Here is a 21,471-nt window from a genome sequence, read left to right as displayed (position 1 = left end):
TACATAAAAACCTTGCCTATATATCTTTATTATTTTTAAATACCTATATTCTTTGAATTTTTAGAGAGCTTTTACCAAAAAAATAATATACTACTTAAATTTATAAAAAAATATTAAAAATTAAATATGTCTATAAATAGTTATAGTTTAAAAAGAGTCAAAAATAATAATATAAACATTTTTTGAAAATTTCTATTAGCAAAGGTTATTAACTTTTGAATTACAACAACATATCAAAAAACGTTTGAAAAGAAACAGAATTTCAAATGTTCATAAAAATCAGTTTGACTAGAATAATGTATTTCATTTTCAAATCTTAAAAACAAAAAAAAAAGATTTATGAATTTCTAACCATAAACAATTTTCGCAATTTTTTAATGAATTTCATCAAAATTCTTACTTGAACATTAATAAAAATATTGTGAATATGTATTTTCTATATTTTTTGATTGGTAAATGAAAAATTTATGAAAAATCTTGTATTAAATTGTTAAGCTTTTTAACTAAGTAAGTGAATAATTTTTATCAACATTTATACCAAAAAAATCTCTATAGATGGCTCGAAAAATAGACAATATTTTTAAAATTTTATCATATATAAAAAATGCTAATACCTCTAAAAATTAGGTGAATATATTTTAAGTATCTATAAATATAGTTAATCATTTTTGAGTTGCACAAAAAAATAAAAATCGAATACTGGTTTTGTACAAAAATGTCCACTTCCTTAACATTTCAGTTTTTATTTTTGAAAAGTAATAGGATTATTTTGTTTTTACCAACTTTATCCAATTTTCAACTAGAAACTGTCCTTAATGTGGAAAATCGAAGCATTTTTACTGTCTCAAAAAGTAACAAAAGACAAAAAAAAAACACGTAATCGTAAAGACTATCATTGTTCTACTCAGTACATAAAATATGGGTCTAAAAAAGTTTATACATAAGTATACACATCGGATCATATTAAAGTACCAAAAATAACATATGGATATTCACCAATATAAAATATGTTGTTCATAAATAAAATCATTTAAGTAATCAAAATATTAATAGAATGTAATTGATTACATGTATATTTTTTCAAGATCACTTAAACCTATATCCAATTATTGCAGTCACAGCTGTTGTACACTAGACATATTGTGGTTATTACTTATATTATACCTATCGGTTAATTATATATTTGCTATTATCATTAAGCATACACATATATTTTTTTAAGATTGATTTAAAGGTCAATATTATGCGCAACAACGAACATTTTTATTCAGTGGACTCAATTTCGTGTTATACTTTAGTTTTAATGTTAGAATGAATTTCTCTATTATTAATCATAAAGTTAAGATCATTATCTGTGTTTGAACGTTGAGTTTATTAAAATATTTTAATTTGTATGCAATAGTTATAAGTATACTTGTGTAAAATATTACATTTTAAAAATTATCGTTACCTATATGGCAGGCAAATTAAAATATCATAACAATATAAAGACAATGTTTTTAGCTGTTTTGATAAAGCTGTACTCAGTTAGTCAGCTCACTCTATAATCTTAATGATAACAACAACAAATTGGTTTTTGTGAACACACATTTTCTATGTGTATTTACGTAATAAAATGTGTTTTTTAAGAACTCAGTTATTAAAACAAAAAAAAAATGAACTTTAAAATAAACCACCCTGTATGGCTGTATATAGTAATATTATTATGTGTTATAACTTATAATATACTGTGTACGTACACGGGTGGCGGTGGCTTGTATAGGAAGTCGGACAACACCTCGCCCGCCAATAATTTACATAGCATTAATTTTAATGTAAACAACCGCGTCAGAAGTAATTATTAACAATAACGGTTTTTCGTGTCGAGAGCGGCGGCAGTGGCGCCGATATGCATGCGAACGTGATTCGTGCGTTATGTTAATTTTCATTTTCCCGACACTACATTATTATATAATACATGCCTTCTCATATACATATACGTATACCGTGTACCTGTACATATTCCTATATATATACTGCACTAGGTATCCCTGATTTTATATTAAAAGAGTAAATAGAAATGTGTGTATAGTATATAATATACAGCGTGGTTCCTTATAGAAGTTAGAACGCAAAATGTAAGTATAGGATAAATATTTATTTTTAAAATTAAAAACATATAGAATTTAATGCATATTTTGTGCCTATTTGTAAAATTAAATTGTTCACTTTTTCATACTTTTTTTCTTATCAAATTGTAATATACCTATATTTATTAATTATTTATTTTCAATATGGAAATAATTTTTAGATTAGTTAGTTTTTTGTCTATGGAACCGATATTTATACTTTCAAGCATTTTGAATTCAGAACTTTCGTTTGCACGTATCGTTATACCAAAAGTGCTGAAAGTTACTAAAATTTCTGGGTTCTGAATTTTTTGTAGACTTTAAAAGTACGCTTATACTGAACACATGCGGTATCACGTTTAGATTTAAAATATAGTACCTTTCGACGAGAAATACATCGGTTTGTACAATATTGTATGAACAATATATGTATAGTATGAATATATATGAAATACAACAAATCTCGTGAACAAAATATAACATTCGGTCACATATATAATATATCACTCACTATTGCAAATCTGACTTTAACCACCGGTCACCATGGTCCGATATCAACCATTTTCCAACCTATAAAACTCAACATGAACCATACTGTATAAAATAGGTGGCTAATATACTATTAGACGTAACATATTATATATCGTAGCCATTGCTGCTATATAAAGTGTGCAATTTGCTTTCGTATAATATATGTATACAACATGTCAAGTGTCGAGTGTTTTATAATAGAACATGCCGCCGACTGTACCTATATACAGTAATATAATATTATATATAAGTGTCCAAACTCCAAACTTTAAACACCGACACATTTGGCTCGCTATATATTATATTTAACGCCTTCGGTTGCACTCACACAAACACCAACTGAGAGGGATACGAAAGGGGTTTTAATATTTGCTTTTACGAGACGGTTAGTGGCGGGATGTTGTGGAAGGGGGTGAAAGGTGGTAAGGCAGAATGATGTAGAGAACATGGCGTGTCGCGTGACTGCATTGTCGACCCGTAAAGAAAATAATTGTTATACGTCTGTTTATAATAACAGCTTTTTTTTGTATTTTAATTATTGTTGTTATTTATTTTTTTTAACGAAACAATCGATTGTTTTCTGCATAGGAAATTAAAACAACTGCAGTTTTTTTTATTGTTTTTGGTTTTTTTCAAAATCAATTTTCCAGATTTATCGTATGTAAAGGTATTGCGTTAGTGACCGCACGCACGAACCCATTCAGAATGATAAATTATTGTCGATTAAAAAACTCAACAAATATCTGAAAATAACTATTTTCAACCAGTTAGCATTTTTTTGTTTTTTTTTTTAACAATTGATTGCTTACGTCCAATTGTATTTTAATCGAAACAAAATTAAAAATCGTTTTGAGTAATTATTTTTTTTTTATTTAAGAGTAGGTACCTAATATATAAAGTTTAATTAAAAAAAATAAAAAAAATACGGAAGTCACTAATTTGCTCTGCTATATATAGTAGATTTTGCCTCATTATTGAGTAGATTACTATATAATATAATCTATAATATTATGGATATATTAAATTTGAATTTAATAATAAATCGTTAAATACGAAAAACAACATTAAAAAAGTTGGTCCGCGGTGTGTGTTCGATATCATGTATGATAATAAATTGTATTAATTTATAACTATTAGTCAATACTTCAGAACAGTGTGAATCACATCGTGATATAAATAGCTTGAACTTAATTAAAATATTTTATGTTATAATCATTGTTTTCTATACACGATGAAAATGTTTAAATATTTAGACTAATTTAAAGCTGATAATAGGTATTTGAAAATTTAAAAAAAATTTAGTTTTAATTCTGTATTATACATGTTTATAAAAATGTTCATGTTCAGTCAAAAACTTAATAGTTATTTACTAAAATATTTGTAGGTCAAATAGTTTACACAATTTTAAATATATTGAAAATAAATATTATACCTACATAATTTGTTTAGGTATTAATTGAAGATCAAATTAAGATAAAATTGGATATTAATACGAAACATAATGATTTGAATTATCTTGTTGTAATTCAGAAATATTAATCATACTGAATCGAAACTATTTTTATTGTTAAGTATACTAATACATACAGTTAAAAACGTTTAGTTCTAGCGTAAAAATATGAAAGTTATAATATATTACACGATGTTTGTAAAAATATATTATTATTTTATAGTATTTTATATTATAATGCATATACTAATTAACATTTTATTTTTAAACACATACGTCAAACATAATATATAAATTATACTAATAATAGATAAAGAGTTGTGTCAATTAAGTTAATATACACATAAAGAAAACATTATTTATAATATCTTTAATTTATGAAAAATATGTTAATTAAGTTTTTTATGCATGTAATTCAACACTCGCACGAACAGTTTTAATATTTAACGTCAAACAGCGCAAAGTAAATATATACATAGCTGTATGTGTACAGAGTGATTCACCAAACATTCTCACTCCATTTTTTTAATATAAATTGTTTATGTAGTAGGTAATTTTTTTAAACCTTTTAATTATGTATCTAAATCAAAATTAAAACAAACACCTATTTTTTAAATTATTTGATTTTGTATAATTATTATATTAAAGGATCAGTACAAAAGTATTGTATAATAGAATAACAATCGGTTTGATAAATAAATAGCTATGATGATTTTAAAAATTGTAGCTATTAACATTAGTTTATCAACATTTATATATTTTTCTAAATGATCCAATTATTATAATGATCGTAGTGATCAAATGGTACCAATATTATATCTATTTTATAGTTATAAATTAATTTATATTATGTATTTTGAAAAATGTAAATCATTATGTAAATTTTTACCAACATGACAACATTAATAAACATTAATAAACAATAAAAATAATATTATTTTACTACAAAAAGTCACTATAGTGACTATAGTATGAGTTGTATGACCTACAAATAATTATAATAGGAAATGACATTGATTATATTTTTCAATCGTATTATATTATTTGATTTCATATTATTAATATAAGTTTTCAACCATAATTTATTTTTAAAATATATTTTTGTATATCCGATAGTGAAGTATAATAAATCACTTACAAATTGATCAATCTTACGATTCATACGACTAAATTTAATAACTGTAAATATCCTGTTTAATATTTAATATATATAGGTAGTTCGTATATAATCGATGTTTTATTTTATTGGAACACTTGCAACCAATATAAATTACAGTCATACCTACTCGATATACCTACTTTTATAGTTTTATATACAAATGTTAGTGTTGTTTAGTTTAAATGTCTATAAACATATTATTATATATTACATTAGCTTCGTTTCCGAGGACAACAGCGGTATTCGCGGACCCTCTGGTTTTCTAACTCTATTATTATTATTATTATTATTATTATTATTATTATTATTTCCGACAACTCTTTTTTTTTCACCGTACTCGACTTGTTTTTGAATCGACGTCATTATATAAGTGTAAATATATACCTATTGGTATAATATACGTCGTCATAATGTGGTAGATTGCACGTACATATAAATATAACACACGAGCATTGTGCGTCATATATCCGTATTGATATTATTATAAACACACATCGAGGAGCGCTTTTCATCCCTTTTGCGCGAACTGCATCAATGAGGGGGCGTCCGTCGTCCCCGAGGCTGTGCCGAACACAATCGGTTTCATTAGTGAAAATTCGCCACGGTCGTATGAGTTTTTCCTATACTCACGACTTACCCTATCCCACCGCTTATCCTCTCGATTCTTCACACTATATATTTTGTATATTATTTATACTGCACGCGGTATATATATATATAGGTATATACGCACACATTACATAGTAATATTATTGTGCACACACAGCGTTATTGCCATTTTAGATTCGTAAGCCAAAGCCCACACACATACACACATTATATAATGTAATAGCACATAAATCCGCAATAATATATGTATATAGTACTATGTGTACAATTCTAATGTAGTCTTCGGTTGCAGAACGCGCGTGTACACACACATTTATACAATATGTATAGGGTAATGTCGGCGTAAAGCGGGTAACCGATAGACCGAGACTGGTCGCCGTCACAATGGACAACTATATAATATTATACTAAACATATATATGGCGGTTTCTGCTTCCCTTGTCATCGCCGTCGTATACACGACCGTTTTCAATATTATTATTGTATATACGTTTTTAAATATGTGTGTTTGTGTGTGTATGCGCGTGCTTGCAAATCTCATGAGTGAGATTTGAGAGGGAGCTAGGAAGAAAAAATAAATCGGAAACATCGACGTCGCGTTTCCGGTTATGGTTTCCGCAAATTTGACATATACCGCGCGGTGGAGCTAGAAATACGTGAGTCAGTATATTATATATATATATTACTTTTTGTGGTATAATAATATAATACGACCACCACAACCCTGTCATCACTGAATCGATATTTGTATTTGTCGTTTGAACTCTAAATATTGTTATCATACAATATTGTTATATAATATACGGGCCTCTAGACAAGAGTTTAATGTTTATAGTTTTCATTTTAAAAATATGACCAAAGTACATCGACGTTTTTTTCTCTCTGTAATAGATATAATATATGAATTTTATAGCGCTATTATACGACATCATTTCAGTAGCGTAATTATTAAGAGTTATTGGTGTTAGAGAGGATTATATAAAAATTATTTCACTACTCTAAAATGTATAGGTACTTCTCGTACAAATACAATAATATACCTACTCACGTAAATCATACATTTAATATATCATGAATATTTATCAATTGTATAATATTACATAGCATAATTGAATAAATTATTTATATTCACAAGTTATTTTCACATTAAGTATATTATATTTCTTTATTTATATAAAATGTTCAAAAAAATAAAAATGTTATTAAAAATATTTCGGTGATATAAAGTTGTATATGGACGTAAGTAAGGAGGAGGGGGTTTGGGTGTTCAAACATCCCCTGAAATTAAAGATAGATAATTAATATTTAATTTTAATGTTTTGTAATATTAATATAGGTCTAGACCAAAACCCCCTCCAAAAATATTTCCTATCTACGCCCTTGTAGGGTTGTATAATATTAAATTATCAATAAATTATTTGTAATTTTACCTTAATATTTGATTATATACAATCGACACCGTAAATATTATTATGACACTGCACGGCTCTATATTATATTATATGAGCAATGGTAATTTTACAGAGAGATATGGGTGATTGTCACCTCGTGTAGTAAATGTGTAGATAGAACATAAGTCATTGCCATCACTAATTAAAGTCTTAAAACATTTGTTTTAAATACAAATTATTTTATGCTGATATGAAGTGTATATATCACATATACAAATACTTATATTTATCGTGCATTCATCAATGGGAAAAAGTGTGTTTATGTATACGCAAAATATATTCGTTCACCCTTGTATTTAAGCCACCCCTTCATGGGCTGCGTGTATGTATTATTATAAATTCATACGATTTGTTTTATAAATAAGTATGTGTTTTTAAAATATTATTTTTCATTTTTGGTTAAAAATTCATGGTTCATTAAAAATTATTTTTGTAAATAAAAATAATTTATGTGCTCAAAACATTGTACAGTTAAATGTTATACATACTTTATAATAACTTGCATATTGTAAATCTAATCTCTTAATAAATTCGTAATTTACTAAAAATATAACAATAAAGTGAACAAATGGGGCTATATTAATTGTGTCCTATTTTAAAAGTAAAATCAATATAAAACGATATTGCGTGTAGTGTGTACCCTTACGAGCATTAATTTTGTTGTTTTTAAAACTTTTCCGTTCAAACAAAATGCAATTTTTAAACTAGTATTTTAAAGAAATGTAAATATAAATATATAGTATAAGAGTGCTTAGTTATTTTAATATTATAGGTTTTTTATCTTTACCAACATTAACACCATATTTTAAACAAAAAAAGCTAAACGTAACAGTTCATAGAAACGATGAGGAAATAATATTTTTCACACGATCGAAATGATGCATACATATATGTATTATAAATAATTTTTATTTTAATAATAATTATGGACATGATCATAAATTATTAGGATATTTCTAAATAAATCTATTGTGATTTAGATGATGAATAGGCATGTGTTGATAATTTGGATTAAATGATGTATGATGTATTCATGTAAACATATCAAAACATAATACATATTGTATATATAAGCAGCATTAACCCATAAAGATGAAGTGTTTATTTCACTTGCACGCAAATACCAATTTATATATGTAAAATGTAATAATTTAAATATATAACGTACCTAGGCCAAACAGCAGTATTGTGTAATGATATATTAAGTAATTATAATAGCAAAAAATATTTGACAAAATTTAAGAAAGTTAAAACAAAACAAAACTGATTATAGATAAATTATAAATGTGATATAGGTAGGTAGGTACATTATATACCTATATGACACAAAAATTTGGCATAACGAATCAGATGTGAAAAAATATTAAGATTAAAAAAATAATTATGTTAAATACCCACCAACAGGACAGCCTAGTTGTAACACTGGCTAACAATTTGAAAAAATAACTGAATAGTGAATTTAGAGTTTTAGACCCATTATATATAAATCTATGTATTCTGTGTCAAAGATAAAATTTAAACAAATTTATAAAGGGATTGACAAAAGATTAACTAAGTACTTAAGTACTTATATCTTTAAAAAAAAAACGTTCACTGCAGCCTGCAAGATATGATTGGCTCTATGGAGAAACTCAATCACTTTAGCGAAATATGATATATATATACATAAAAAGTTCAATTTAACGTGTTGACCGTATTTACGTATTTTACAATCATATTAACCTAAAAAAACGGTTCAACAATCAATGATGACCACACGACGGACCGTCTTCTATAGCGAGAGATTTGAACGACTCTGTACAACGTGAAAGTATTAATAGATATATTATAATATGTATATATGTGTAGGTACGCGAATGCACTGCATAGTGAATCGTCTTTCTGAGCTGTGGCAACAATTGAAATAAAGAACGATCAAACAATGCGGCGCCCGTTTGTATATGACGAAAACAGAAACGATATTGAAGTATAATAATATTATTATATGTAAAAATTGTATAGATTTGCGAGAATAAAATAAAAAAAAATACTTCGGTATATCTATATCTACCTATGTTATAATATGAATATTTAGAAACTGTTTTCGTTATTGTCAATTGCAGTATAACGTCACGTCAACACAAAAATATACATACCAGCGCGTACACATTGCGTTCCGCGAGTCGTGACAATCGATTGTCCCGATACGAAGTTTACGGGTTTTCAGAGTATAGAATTCGTTATTAATCTTAAACGGTGGACGTTGAACGATTGAGGTTAACCGGATGGTCCTAAACGTGTGACAAAAATCATTATACATATACCTACATTCGGCGGACACGTCTCGATCGTCGGAGCGGGATTCCCTGCAACTGTTTCACGGCCATTTTAACACGACGCTCCGGGTCCCCGTAACGCTGCCGCAAAACCACATTTTTTTCAATTATTTTGCTTGCCTACCATCGGACGACTCATTCAATTATTTCAACTGAAACCCACGAAGAAATCATTTATACACCATTATCACGCGATATCGAAATTATATTATATGTTTGCGGTGGATACCGGATATACATTTATATGTTAATAGGTATACCACCATTTAATATATAGGTACTTGTCTTAAAGGTATCTCAAACAGAAAATGAATTGAATCCACTCAGAACGGTTGACAATTATTTATTCAACACCGGAAAAATTCACGCATCGATAGTCGAGTTACACAATTGTATTATACAAATCACACATAGGTGCCTAATAATATAATACTTTGTTATATTTTATGATTGTTTAATACTGTGTTCAATAAGTTTTAAAAAAACGTGGAAAATATTTAATTCGTATATTAAATTACGTATTTATTTTGACAATTATCTATATTTAAAATGCATAGAAAAGTTTCATATACCGTTAAAAACTTGTATGATGAATTGAGTGAGTACAAGAGCTTAAAATTTATCTATATATTTATATATTCTACAAAACAAAAAAATACAAAATAAATAATTTGTGAGTACGTATACCCGAATACAGATAAATTGTAATTTATTTATATAAACAGACTTCATTAGTCGCTTAATGGCTTGGTTGTTACATGACAGTGGCACAGTGCACAAATAATGATCATTAATTGTCTACCAATAAGACTATAATTTTCACTTTGAAAAATATTATATTGAAATAATACAATGAATTATGATTTAATTATTAAATTTATAATTACATATAAATAAAAAATAATAATTTATACAATTTTTAGCTATAATAGATAATTCATAAATAGGTATTAAAATAATGATTTGGAAGAAACCCAGGAATCTGCGTATAAAATGTTTCCAAGCGCCACCAACAAAAATTTATTCAAGCTGGCACTGGTTAAATTATATGTTATAGAGTATGTAAAGTAAGTACTATTATAAGACTGCAAATATCTAAACATATTTAAATGTATATCGGGGATTATAAGAATTTTATTACGAATATGTAAAAATGGCCAGGTATTTTATTAAAGCTGTTGATGTCTAACCAAATACTATAAAAGTATTTTTTATTGACATTTTATGACTAGATTCTCCATTATATAACTGTAGAATATATGTATATTATATACAGTGTGATCACGATTTCATATAACTCAAAATAATTTGACAAGACGACCTTGTAATGAAATGCATTTTTGAGGGTACCTAGGATGTATTAAAATATAGTATAATATATCAAATTTTAAAATTGTTAACACTTTCATTACACACATGCGCAATTCAATAAAACATATATTTTTTTTAAAGTTACACCTATGGGATTTTACGAATTTTTTAAGCTTATTTGACCTAAAAAATTTGGTCCTTCAAAACTGTCTAAATAATAGGCATCACTCAAATTAGAACGAAATAAAAATTTTTTTTCAAAATATATACCTACTGGCTACTTTACCCGTATCGTCCAATTTTTTGATTTTTAAGTAGATAATTGTATTTTTCTCATTACATTTTATAACATTTCAATGTAAAATCCTGCATTCAATTTTGAATTTTTGAGTAAAATTAGTTATAAAATCGACTTAAAAAAAAAAATTGATTCAAATCATGTTCTAAAAATATAAATTACCATTTAAAAGAATAATACATATTGTATTTCAAATGTACATGATGTAAGTGTTAAAAATTTGAAAATTTCACAACACATAAAATTTAGTAGGTACATTCTAGGTACCTAAATACGTCCAAAAATTGATTTCTATACATGGTCATCTTGTTGAAATATTTAGAATTAAATGAAATCGTGAACACACTGTGATAATTGTAAGCGTTGTAAATGTTTCATTATATTGACGACGATAAAAACCTCTTTTTCCTAAATATAAGTTTTCTTATTATCCAAAATTTTGAATTGGATGAATAACAGTAATTTTATAGAATAAGGGTCTATCGATGAGCAGCAAAGTTTAATGTTAAACGCAAATGCTGAAAGGTTCAAGCAACACAACGACTTATCTACTATCTATATGAGTTTTTAGAGCAATAACTGTCCAATATCCAACCAAATGCGTCGTGTCACACGATATATGCACATGAAAAAGTGCAAACATAAATTACATAGGTAGGTGTAATTTTAAAACTGAAGACAAATCATTAAAAACAATTTAGTTGATCAACTTAAGAAGTGCATTTATTGAATTTTCAAATAAGTATTAACTAACCTATTAGTGACTTCAAATTAATCTAAATAGTTTGTAAACTGCATTGTATAAAGAAAATGTTAACATAATTAATATTAGAAAGTATCATGTCTCTATAATTAATTTTTTTTGAATTACAACAAATTATCTATTGCCGTTTGATAAAAATGACTATACTAGAAAAGACTCCTATAGGCTACTAAAAAGTTGAAAAGAACAGTTAAATATTATGTGATTTATGTAGGGTAGGTACATATAGAGGAAATAAGTATAGAACATAATAATTAACAGTTTTAGTATTACAAAATTATCAATTGTGTATGCACATAAGTGTATAATTTGTTGTTAGGTGATATACACATATATCATATATATAAATATACCTATATAATGTATAAACGGCTATAAAAATCTTCCAGCGTGCTGTGAGGTAGTACAGCAAAACATTAAAGTTAAATCGACAAATTATGTCAACGAATTTTCAACTATGATAATAAATAAAAAAGTAAAACATATTTAGCAACAATTTCTCTGAAAAATATGTAACCAAAGTAAATTAAAAATTTTTATGCACACATATCAACTATACACAACAACTACAATAATGGTAATTTAATAACGGCAAACCTGTTCTAATGTGCGTAATTAATTCTCACACAACATACATAATAATACATATATATATGTGTAGATGGACAACCGTCTTGTCAGCGCCTTCTCTCGTCGCGTCATTTGCGAACTCAACGTGTTGAAACGTTTCACGAGCTAATTGTTACACTTGGTCATTATCGTATTATATTACAACTAAAGCGCGTAATTTACATACATTAAATGTAGTTTAAAGTTGTTGTTCTTATTAGTCTCTTTTAAATAACACACTTTAATATTATAAATTTTTTTTCTTCCTTTTCTATGCGTTCTCTATTAATAATTATCGTTGTTTAAAATATAAACTGTTAATAACGTTCTCTCGATCTTTGAATTTATACACATGCACATTATGCATATTGCATACATATTATATAACATCGAATATCATACAAGATTGGACACAAAGGGTTACCTGTGTCGAGTGAAACTCACCTTATAGGTATATTATACTTCAAATAGATACATTTCTCGCTAATAATTACAGTTGACATATAGAAAGGTGTAAGAAAATCGTAATATACAAATATACCTAATATAGGAATAATCCAGTATGTCTATTATAGTCACAGAAAAAGTAAGAAAGATGAAGTGAATTGCGAACGCAATTAATGTATTTCCACTTGTCACTTATTCAGGACCTATACGACAATATAGTTATCGCCTATCAATCAACTTACTTATAAATAATTGTACTAAGTTATTATGTTTAGTTAAAATTTTAAAAGACTTACTATCTTGCGATTTAATAATTTAAAATTTTTTAAAAAATAATAACTTAAATATTGTAGCCAAAATGCCTGAGCACACTAATAACAGCTTAAATAAATTCTTATTTACAGTAATATATGTATATGTGTATAGTAGTATATGTGTTCGGAATCAAACACATACAATAAAATAATATAAATTTACTAAGCATCCGAAATTTATCATAGTATGTCTAAATCAAAATCTGTATCCGTAACAATTGAATTTTATTTACTTATCTATTTATAAAATCATAATCATATCATATATATTGTGGTTTATCACTTTTTAAAACTACGAAATTAATACATTGTATTAGATGGATATTTTCAATTTTGTGTTTAACTCCTCTCTTTTCATTCCTAGATTCACTTCTGATATTATATACATAATTTATAATTAAACACAGTGATGTGTGCGTGTAGAAGTGGGTATGTTTCTATAAGCTCTAGAATTCAAAGTTTAAACCTGCTCCTTTTATCCAAACTAACCCAGATACGTGTAACTTGAAGGCTTTTTCAAAAATCCAACACCCAAAATCCATTTAAGCTAAATAATTTGTTTTTACAAATTTCATAATGTGATATGTTATTTTGTGTGTATTTTTCACAGTCAGTTTAATAGCATACTAAGTTTTTTGAAAACAGAATATTTTCAATTGTATAATGATTTTATTCAAACTTTAAATTCATAGGCAAATATTATAATATTTTTGAAACAAAAAGACAATTTTCATATCGATGTTTATTATTCAAAATATTTCTGTATTAAAAAATTAAAAAATATAAAAATGTATAGATATCTACATACATTTATAGATGCCTACATGGCTATTTTTATTTAAATGTTCTATACAAATTGAAACTATAGCTACATTTTAAAGTTTCTTGAAAATCATATATAACCGATTAAAAGTCACAATAGTTACTCAGTCAAGTAACTTTTACCTATATTGATTACTGCTCGATCCTGCCTATGATACCTGATATACCTACCGTGTAGGCGCCTATATATTATATATACATAAAAGCGACGGGGCATGTTTTTGATTGATCGTAACACCGGTGACTTGCATGTGTTTCAATGCATATTATATTATTGTGATCAATGAATATGCGTAAGGCAAGAATATTTTTCTTAAACTCAAAACGCATAATATATACCGACTGCGCGAATGTTAACACATATCGCCTTTTCACAATACGCGTTTGTTGGGTTATTGTAAACATTATATTGTTACAATAATTGTATGTTATAATTTTATTTTAGGTATACATACGGCGCATACAGAACTGGCCGTGACAATAATAATCGCATTACGCACACGGTTGACCGAATAAGGAGAATATTGTCGAGTAAAACACTTTGAGTGGAATGGAATCTAGTTTACTCTCGTGCGTCGGACTCGCCATTATATCGCAGCCCAAAAGCCGAATACGACATAATATAATAATATTGCGTACGCAGAATATTCACACATCGTATACCTATATATAGCCAATGCACACACATACGATCGCGGTCCAGTGAGTTTATATTATTACATATGATAATATATTATATTTATTTCGCTGATGCAGACGTTGGTCGGCGGCTGCAGATGTGCAGATGTCATCGAGTTGATCATTTCTCTTTTACAATACAAATAGGTATATGATATTATAATATATGTGAATAACGGGTGTATTATTATACACATATAATATGAACATGGGTTTATGTGCGAATCCACGGCCCGTTATTAACGACCGCACAAAAATAATAAACCTTTGCGGTTTTATTGAAAATACATAATGTCAGTTTATTCGAATGCAGAAGTGTTATAAAGGTGCAAAGCAACCAAAGCACTGTATTTAAGAGTTGCCGCCAGTCATCACGAATCCCCCAACAGCGGATATACTTACATCTATTGGATATCGCTCATATAAAATTGTCTTGTATATAGTTAATTTTTAAGCATTTTCAATTTACGTCAGCCAAAATTAGGTATATTATATTATATATTTACAATTATAACAGATGCATTGTATAATATTTTTAAAACAATTGACTTTTTTAGATGGTCTTTTTAGAAGAAGTGAATTAGACAACGTTTAAATATGTTTAATATTTCCCTTATTTTTATTTTTTATTTTTTATTGATTTTATTTATATGTGCGAATGTAAGTTCCTACACTATTCGCTTATCTGGTATTATAAATATTATAAAATACATTTCATAATTCAATAATTGTAAAAATATTTTATATTTTGTGTGGCTTCGATTAGAAACTTTAGAATTTTTTAGAATATTTTTCTTAACCTTATTAATTTTTTTCATTGAATATTTAGTCGTTTGGCGTGTCTAATATTTTGTCATTCATCAAATTTTCTTTGTCGGCATAATTTGACTGATTTTGTTTTTATGTTACTATTTGTAGTTGTTACTGTTTTTATTTTTATGTATGTATATTTACTATTGATTGTAACGAGTGCGAATATATTATTACATAATTTATACTCCATACTATTAAATTCCAATAACCAAAGATAAACGATCGGTGAAAGATTAGTGTGCAATTTGAGTACGGAACGTTATATTAAGTATTTTTTAAATTATTTTTATTGTGTAAGAATTTACAAATCTCAGTTGTAGGAATTAACGTATGCAATTTTTCTACCGGCAACTCTCGTGTAGGAATTTACAATTCGCTATTTGTATATCCATCATATAAGTCACGACATAATTATTTGATAGTGTATCTACGAATAATTAAATTTTCAAGCCTTAGCTTTTCATTTTTATGTATCTATAGAAATATGAAAATATAACGAAGTGAATACACATAAGTATGTGAAAACATGTTGACACAACTATTAGCTGGTTTTATTCAAAATCATTTGAACTATGTCAAACTCTATTATTTAATTTGATAAGCTGTACTGAATATATTATGTATTTACATGAAATTACTTCTTCTTTGCTCTAAAGGTTATTACATAATATAATATAATTATATATTTCGTTTACTGGGCGGATTGTTGTAGCAGACGATGTTTATACAATCATCGTTATGTTATAAAAAATATTTGGTTTTAATTCATGTTTTACACTATTTTATTATATTATCTTGAGCACTATTACCTCCATCAGTATTATTAAATTATTATTTTCATTTAGCGGTCTAGTCGTTTTCGACAACGTCGGTGCAGTGGACCAAACCGCGACGTTGCGGTTGTAACCGCGGATCTATTCCTCTTCACGAACCGATGGTTCGATTCCGCGAATCGTGCCACATTGAAATTTCACGGGATTCCTCATCGCGGATGACCCGACAATATGCTTATATGTGCGTACACCGGCACTTGGTCATTATTATTATTTTGCTCGTTTGCGGTACATTATACAGCGCGTCGTCGTGACGGATTTTGGAGTGGATTAATAGAGGTGGTTATATTGGCCACTAATATACAAAATGTTTTAAATTGCGTTTATTGCGCGCGCCAGTTGACCCGTGATAATTACACGTTCTTGCGGTCCACACTCGATGAGCATATAATATTATGATGATATGGAGAAAAAAAAAATTGAAAATATTTTTGAGTAGGTATAACGAGAAAGAAAAACGGCGGCGGAGAGAGAACGAGTGATGTGCAGTGTGATGCGGCAAACGACGTCAAATTGATCACGAAAGGAAATAGGTATTATAACAAAAGAGATGATTTTGTTTTCCTTTTAATTGCCAAGTAAAAAACAGTTCAGTGCAATGCGTTTGTGATGCATACACGCGGCGTGTTTATATATATATATATATATATGGTATTGTGTGCTCATATAGTAAACGCTCGGCAGCGTAGTTATTGGGTCGTCGGAATCGCGCAGTGGCGCTTCGCTTAAAGTATTTATTATTTTTACGTCAGCCGTATTTAACGCGTCGTTCGTACTTATAATTTCATATGCGTATTATATTATAATATAACGCTCGTGTCCGTACATATATTATTTATTATATTCGCGTGAAAGCAGCGAACGAAATTAAAAAGAAGTTTTGCCGTTATATAGGCACCAGCTATTATAAATATATTAGGCGGAGTACCTCTATAATATATTATGTAATATATATTATTTTTTTTTAACAATAATACGTTTTCAACGAATTAACCGTGGCCGCACGATTTCTCACCCCTCTCGACACAACGCAAACGATTCCGATACTCTGTTATTAATCCAACACCGTGTATTATTATTATAGTACATAAAAGTTTCAAACTGAAACAATTATTAATTTTTTTCGAAGGATTATATAATAATTCACGTTTATGCATCATATTTTACGACCAACAAATCGATTGTATACCTTACGTTTAAAAATCACATTATACCTACAAAACCCATACATACCATGTATATATAGTATGTAAAATTGATATTATAGAAGACATGCGGTTGGTTAATCTGAAAATAATCAATACTCTTCAACTACTGCTGTGTATATTTGCTGATAATTAGTATAGTACACTTGTCGTATATTTTGTTAATTTTTGTATTTTAATTTATTCATAATAGAAGCACAAAAACATAATATAAAACATGATTATTATTATTATTAATATATTTGAATATTTCTTAAATAGTTTTTTTAGACATAATAACAACTGACAGGGCTATCTACATCATCGTCAAAATACTACGGACAATATTAATTCATAAAATACAATAATGTAATATACAGATATAGAGTAAATAGGTACTAGACACTAGGTAGTTATACATCATAATGTTTTATTAAAGCTAAGATATCATTATTGTTTTCTATAAACACAGATTATAATAAAAGGATTTCGTCTAAAAATTGTTTTATATAATATTGTACATTTTGTTTTAATATTAAAACGCTATAATACAATTACAACAGTACGTATATGTACATATAATATACCATTTAAAGTCTATACGGAACGGTTTGACAACAAAGAAAATAAGTTTCATGCTTCGTCTCGTCTCCTCTTCGCAAAGTTTAATGGTCCAACCATTGTTTCCAAACCTGAAATTAAAAAAAAATCAATCAATTAAGTTTCTTATTATTTGACAATTAAAATAAATAAATCAATCTAAAAACATTTATATGTTCTATTACTTTAAACCGGTCACCGCATTGGCATTGTGGTTATTAATGAGAAATTAGACACGTTATAATTGCTAATATATTATCTATTAAGGCCAAACCAAATAATAAATATTAAATTGATTTGTATATAATAAAAATAATAGGTATCTATATTTTATAACATGGTATAGTTATTGTATTATCATCCTAAAAATACAAATGGTGAAGACTATATTATTATCAACTAAATATTGTAAAAGTTCAATAAAACGTTAATTATATTTATTATAATGTACAATATAATTTTAAATAAAAATATTTAAATCATTTTTATGGTTTTAAATTTATAAATTAATAATGATGCAAAACAAGGTTAATGATAAAACACTCATAAATTGTAATTGAATTATAATACCTACTAAAATTTGTGCATTAATTGGTTTTAAAATTTGATAAAAAATTCCATCGATATATTCTAATATTATTTATAAATACGAATGAGTTAATTAATTTACGTATTACACAATTTCCGGGTATTGGTTTTTAGAGAAAAACAAATTATATGTTCTATTGCTTTTTATCGATATTACCCTCTCTCTAAACCGTATAATATATTATGTTATATTATATAGAATGCGTTACTATAACGATATTTACTGCTGATAATATGTTATAACATATTCATTTGGAATAAAATAAGGAGCTACCACGAAATGATTTTTTTTTATAATTTTGGTTTTTATACACACAAACATGATGATAATATAATATAATAGGACGGTGTAGGTATAATATACCTGGTATATAAAACACATAGGAATTTCAACTTTATTATATACAAGAAAGCGGATAACAACGTACAAAAAAAAAGTATAGTAAAACCAAATCGACGGCTGAAAAGAAATAATAATACCTAATAATAATAAACGTTGCTGTAAACTAATAATAAGCCGTTTTATATGGCGATTAGCGTGTGTGTATAGAGGTCAGAAGATGTGTCCCGTACACGAATGCACGCCGACTAATATAATATATAATACCATGTATAATATTGACGCGTATAACTAATATTTAGATTATAGTTTTTTTTTCTCTATTATTTTTTATACCCTTGAAACACCGCTCAACGTAGGTATACACACAATAATACACAGCTTATATAGGATCCACAGCCACGAACCGTGGCGAGGTCACCCATACGGATAACCGGATTGTTTTAATATCCGAAAATATTAATTTATCACTGGGTCTATACAGGAGTCAATTAAGCAATCCCAGATTGCAGTATTAACGCCATTAACCTCGGATACGAAATCGATTTTACACAATATATTTTTTCGGTCCGCACTAAATTTTCTCTATAAATATGATATTATATTGGCGACACTACGCATTCGAATATATAAATGAGTGCTGTACTACGTGTACAACTGTAGTTATTTCATAGTTCAAGAGTACAATAAATTATACATGGATATATGATAATGAAGTTTATAATAATAAATAAGTTTATATGCAATTTAAGTTGGATATTATAATATTTAATACAAATAATAACGTATGAAATATGAATACTAAATAGTGTAATATGATTGGTATGTAAATACTAAAAATGCATATACTAAGCTTTTTATATGCCGATAATAACACTAATGAGATTAGTTTATGGTTTCTTTGCTTAGGTTATTTAAATATTTAGCACAGAAAAATGAAAACACGTATATTTTTATGAACAATAAAAATAGCGTATGAAAAAAGTGTTGTGCCGTTTTCATTTTTATCTAAACAAGATTATTTTTATCGAAGTGTATTTAGTGAATATTTTATAAAGTATACTCAATAAGTAGATTTAAATTACCAAGTCACTAGTTTCAATCAGTAGTGTTTATTAAATGGATCGATTCAGCTTAGCACTTTGAATGGTAATTTCTCAATTTTTCAATAATTTATTATTTAAAACATAATCTTTAGTTAGGCGGAAGTCATAATGAATACGGAATAATTGTTATACTTTAAAAAGTTAAAATTAACATTATATAAAATAATTATTTTGAAAAAATAACGAAATAATCTAAAGGCTCCAAAAACAAGTCAATTTATAAAGCATGATAAAACCAGATAAGTCATGAATTCTCGGTTTCGTCGACAAACACAATAATGTGGTGCTCGTTTTGGTACGTCGAGCGCCCAGCACTATAATATGTCTATATATACACACACACACACACAACACATCACGAAGTGGTGTACGATGCAAAGCAATAACAATATGCGTTATACATATTATAATATGAGTATGTATAAAATATAACTATAACACGTCTTGTGTCGCGGCGGTAATGGCCAAACGTTTATATAGGCACATCACACACACACACACACACACACACACACACACACGTGGTGGTCGTAATTTACTTTGGGCGTACAGTAATAATAATAATATTCCATCGGGTTATTTATTTATTATTATTATTTCACCGCGTTCTCTGCAGAGGACGCGACGTGTGTGCATTGCCCTCGCACGCACACGCAGACGCGTAGGTACCTATAAATATAGTAACGTTATACCTATACGCGGCCGAGTGCCCGAACAGAGCAGACAGCTTGACGCTACGGCATTCCATTTAATGGTACAATAATATATAGACACACATACACACGCATATGCGTCTCGTAGGCATATTACATCCATATAATATAATATTATGATGCGTACACGTTATAACTATAGCGCGTTATATTGTGTTATGGGTCTCGTGTCCGTGTGTGTCGGTCTGTATACGGCGACTACACGACTGTACGCACGACGACTTCGCCGAGAACTACGTACTCGCCCGCGCGCGTATACCTCCAAATACAGTGTGACAGTGAGTAGGTACACTGTATTAAACGCATGCTATACATGCGTACATGGCTAATTGTCATAAAACAAAATAATTAACAGTTAAAAAAACAAACACAATTTCCTAACGCAGCATATTATACGATAATCGCGACACTCGTTTGTTTGTCATTTTC

At 27.8% G+C, this 21,471-nt stretch overlaps 1 protein-coding gene across 2 annotated transcripts in view; it reads right to left on the bottom strand.

Moving 5' to 3' along the window:
• Window positions 1-17,937: 17,937 nt before the first annotated feature.
• LOC132930148 (fork head domain-containing protein FD4-like) overlaps window positions 17,938-21,471 on the bottom strand; it is a 41,789-nt gene continuing 38,255 nt past the window's right edge. For both annotated transcript variants that reach the window (XM_060995847.1, XM_060995846.1), the window contains exon 3: window positions 17,938-18,387. In XM_060995847.1, coding sequence (XP_060851830.1) covers window positions 18,361-18,387 — 27 coding nt within the window. In that variant the 3' untranslated portion in view covers window positions 17,938-18,360. The remainder of the gene's footprint in view (window positions 18,388-21,471) is intronic.

This window comes from Rhopalosiphum padi, chromosome 4 (genome assembly GCF_020882245.1).
Source record: "Rhopalosiphum padi isolate XX-2018 chromosome 4, ASM2088224v1, whole genome shotgun sequence".
Lineage (NCBI taxonomy): Eukaryota > Metazoa > Arthropoda > Insecta > Hemiptera > Aphididae > Rhopalosiphum > Rhopalosiphum padi.
This window is presented reverse-complemented; position numbering and strand designations above follow the sequence as displayed.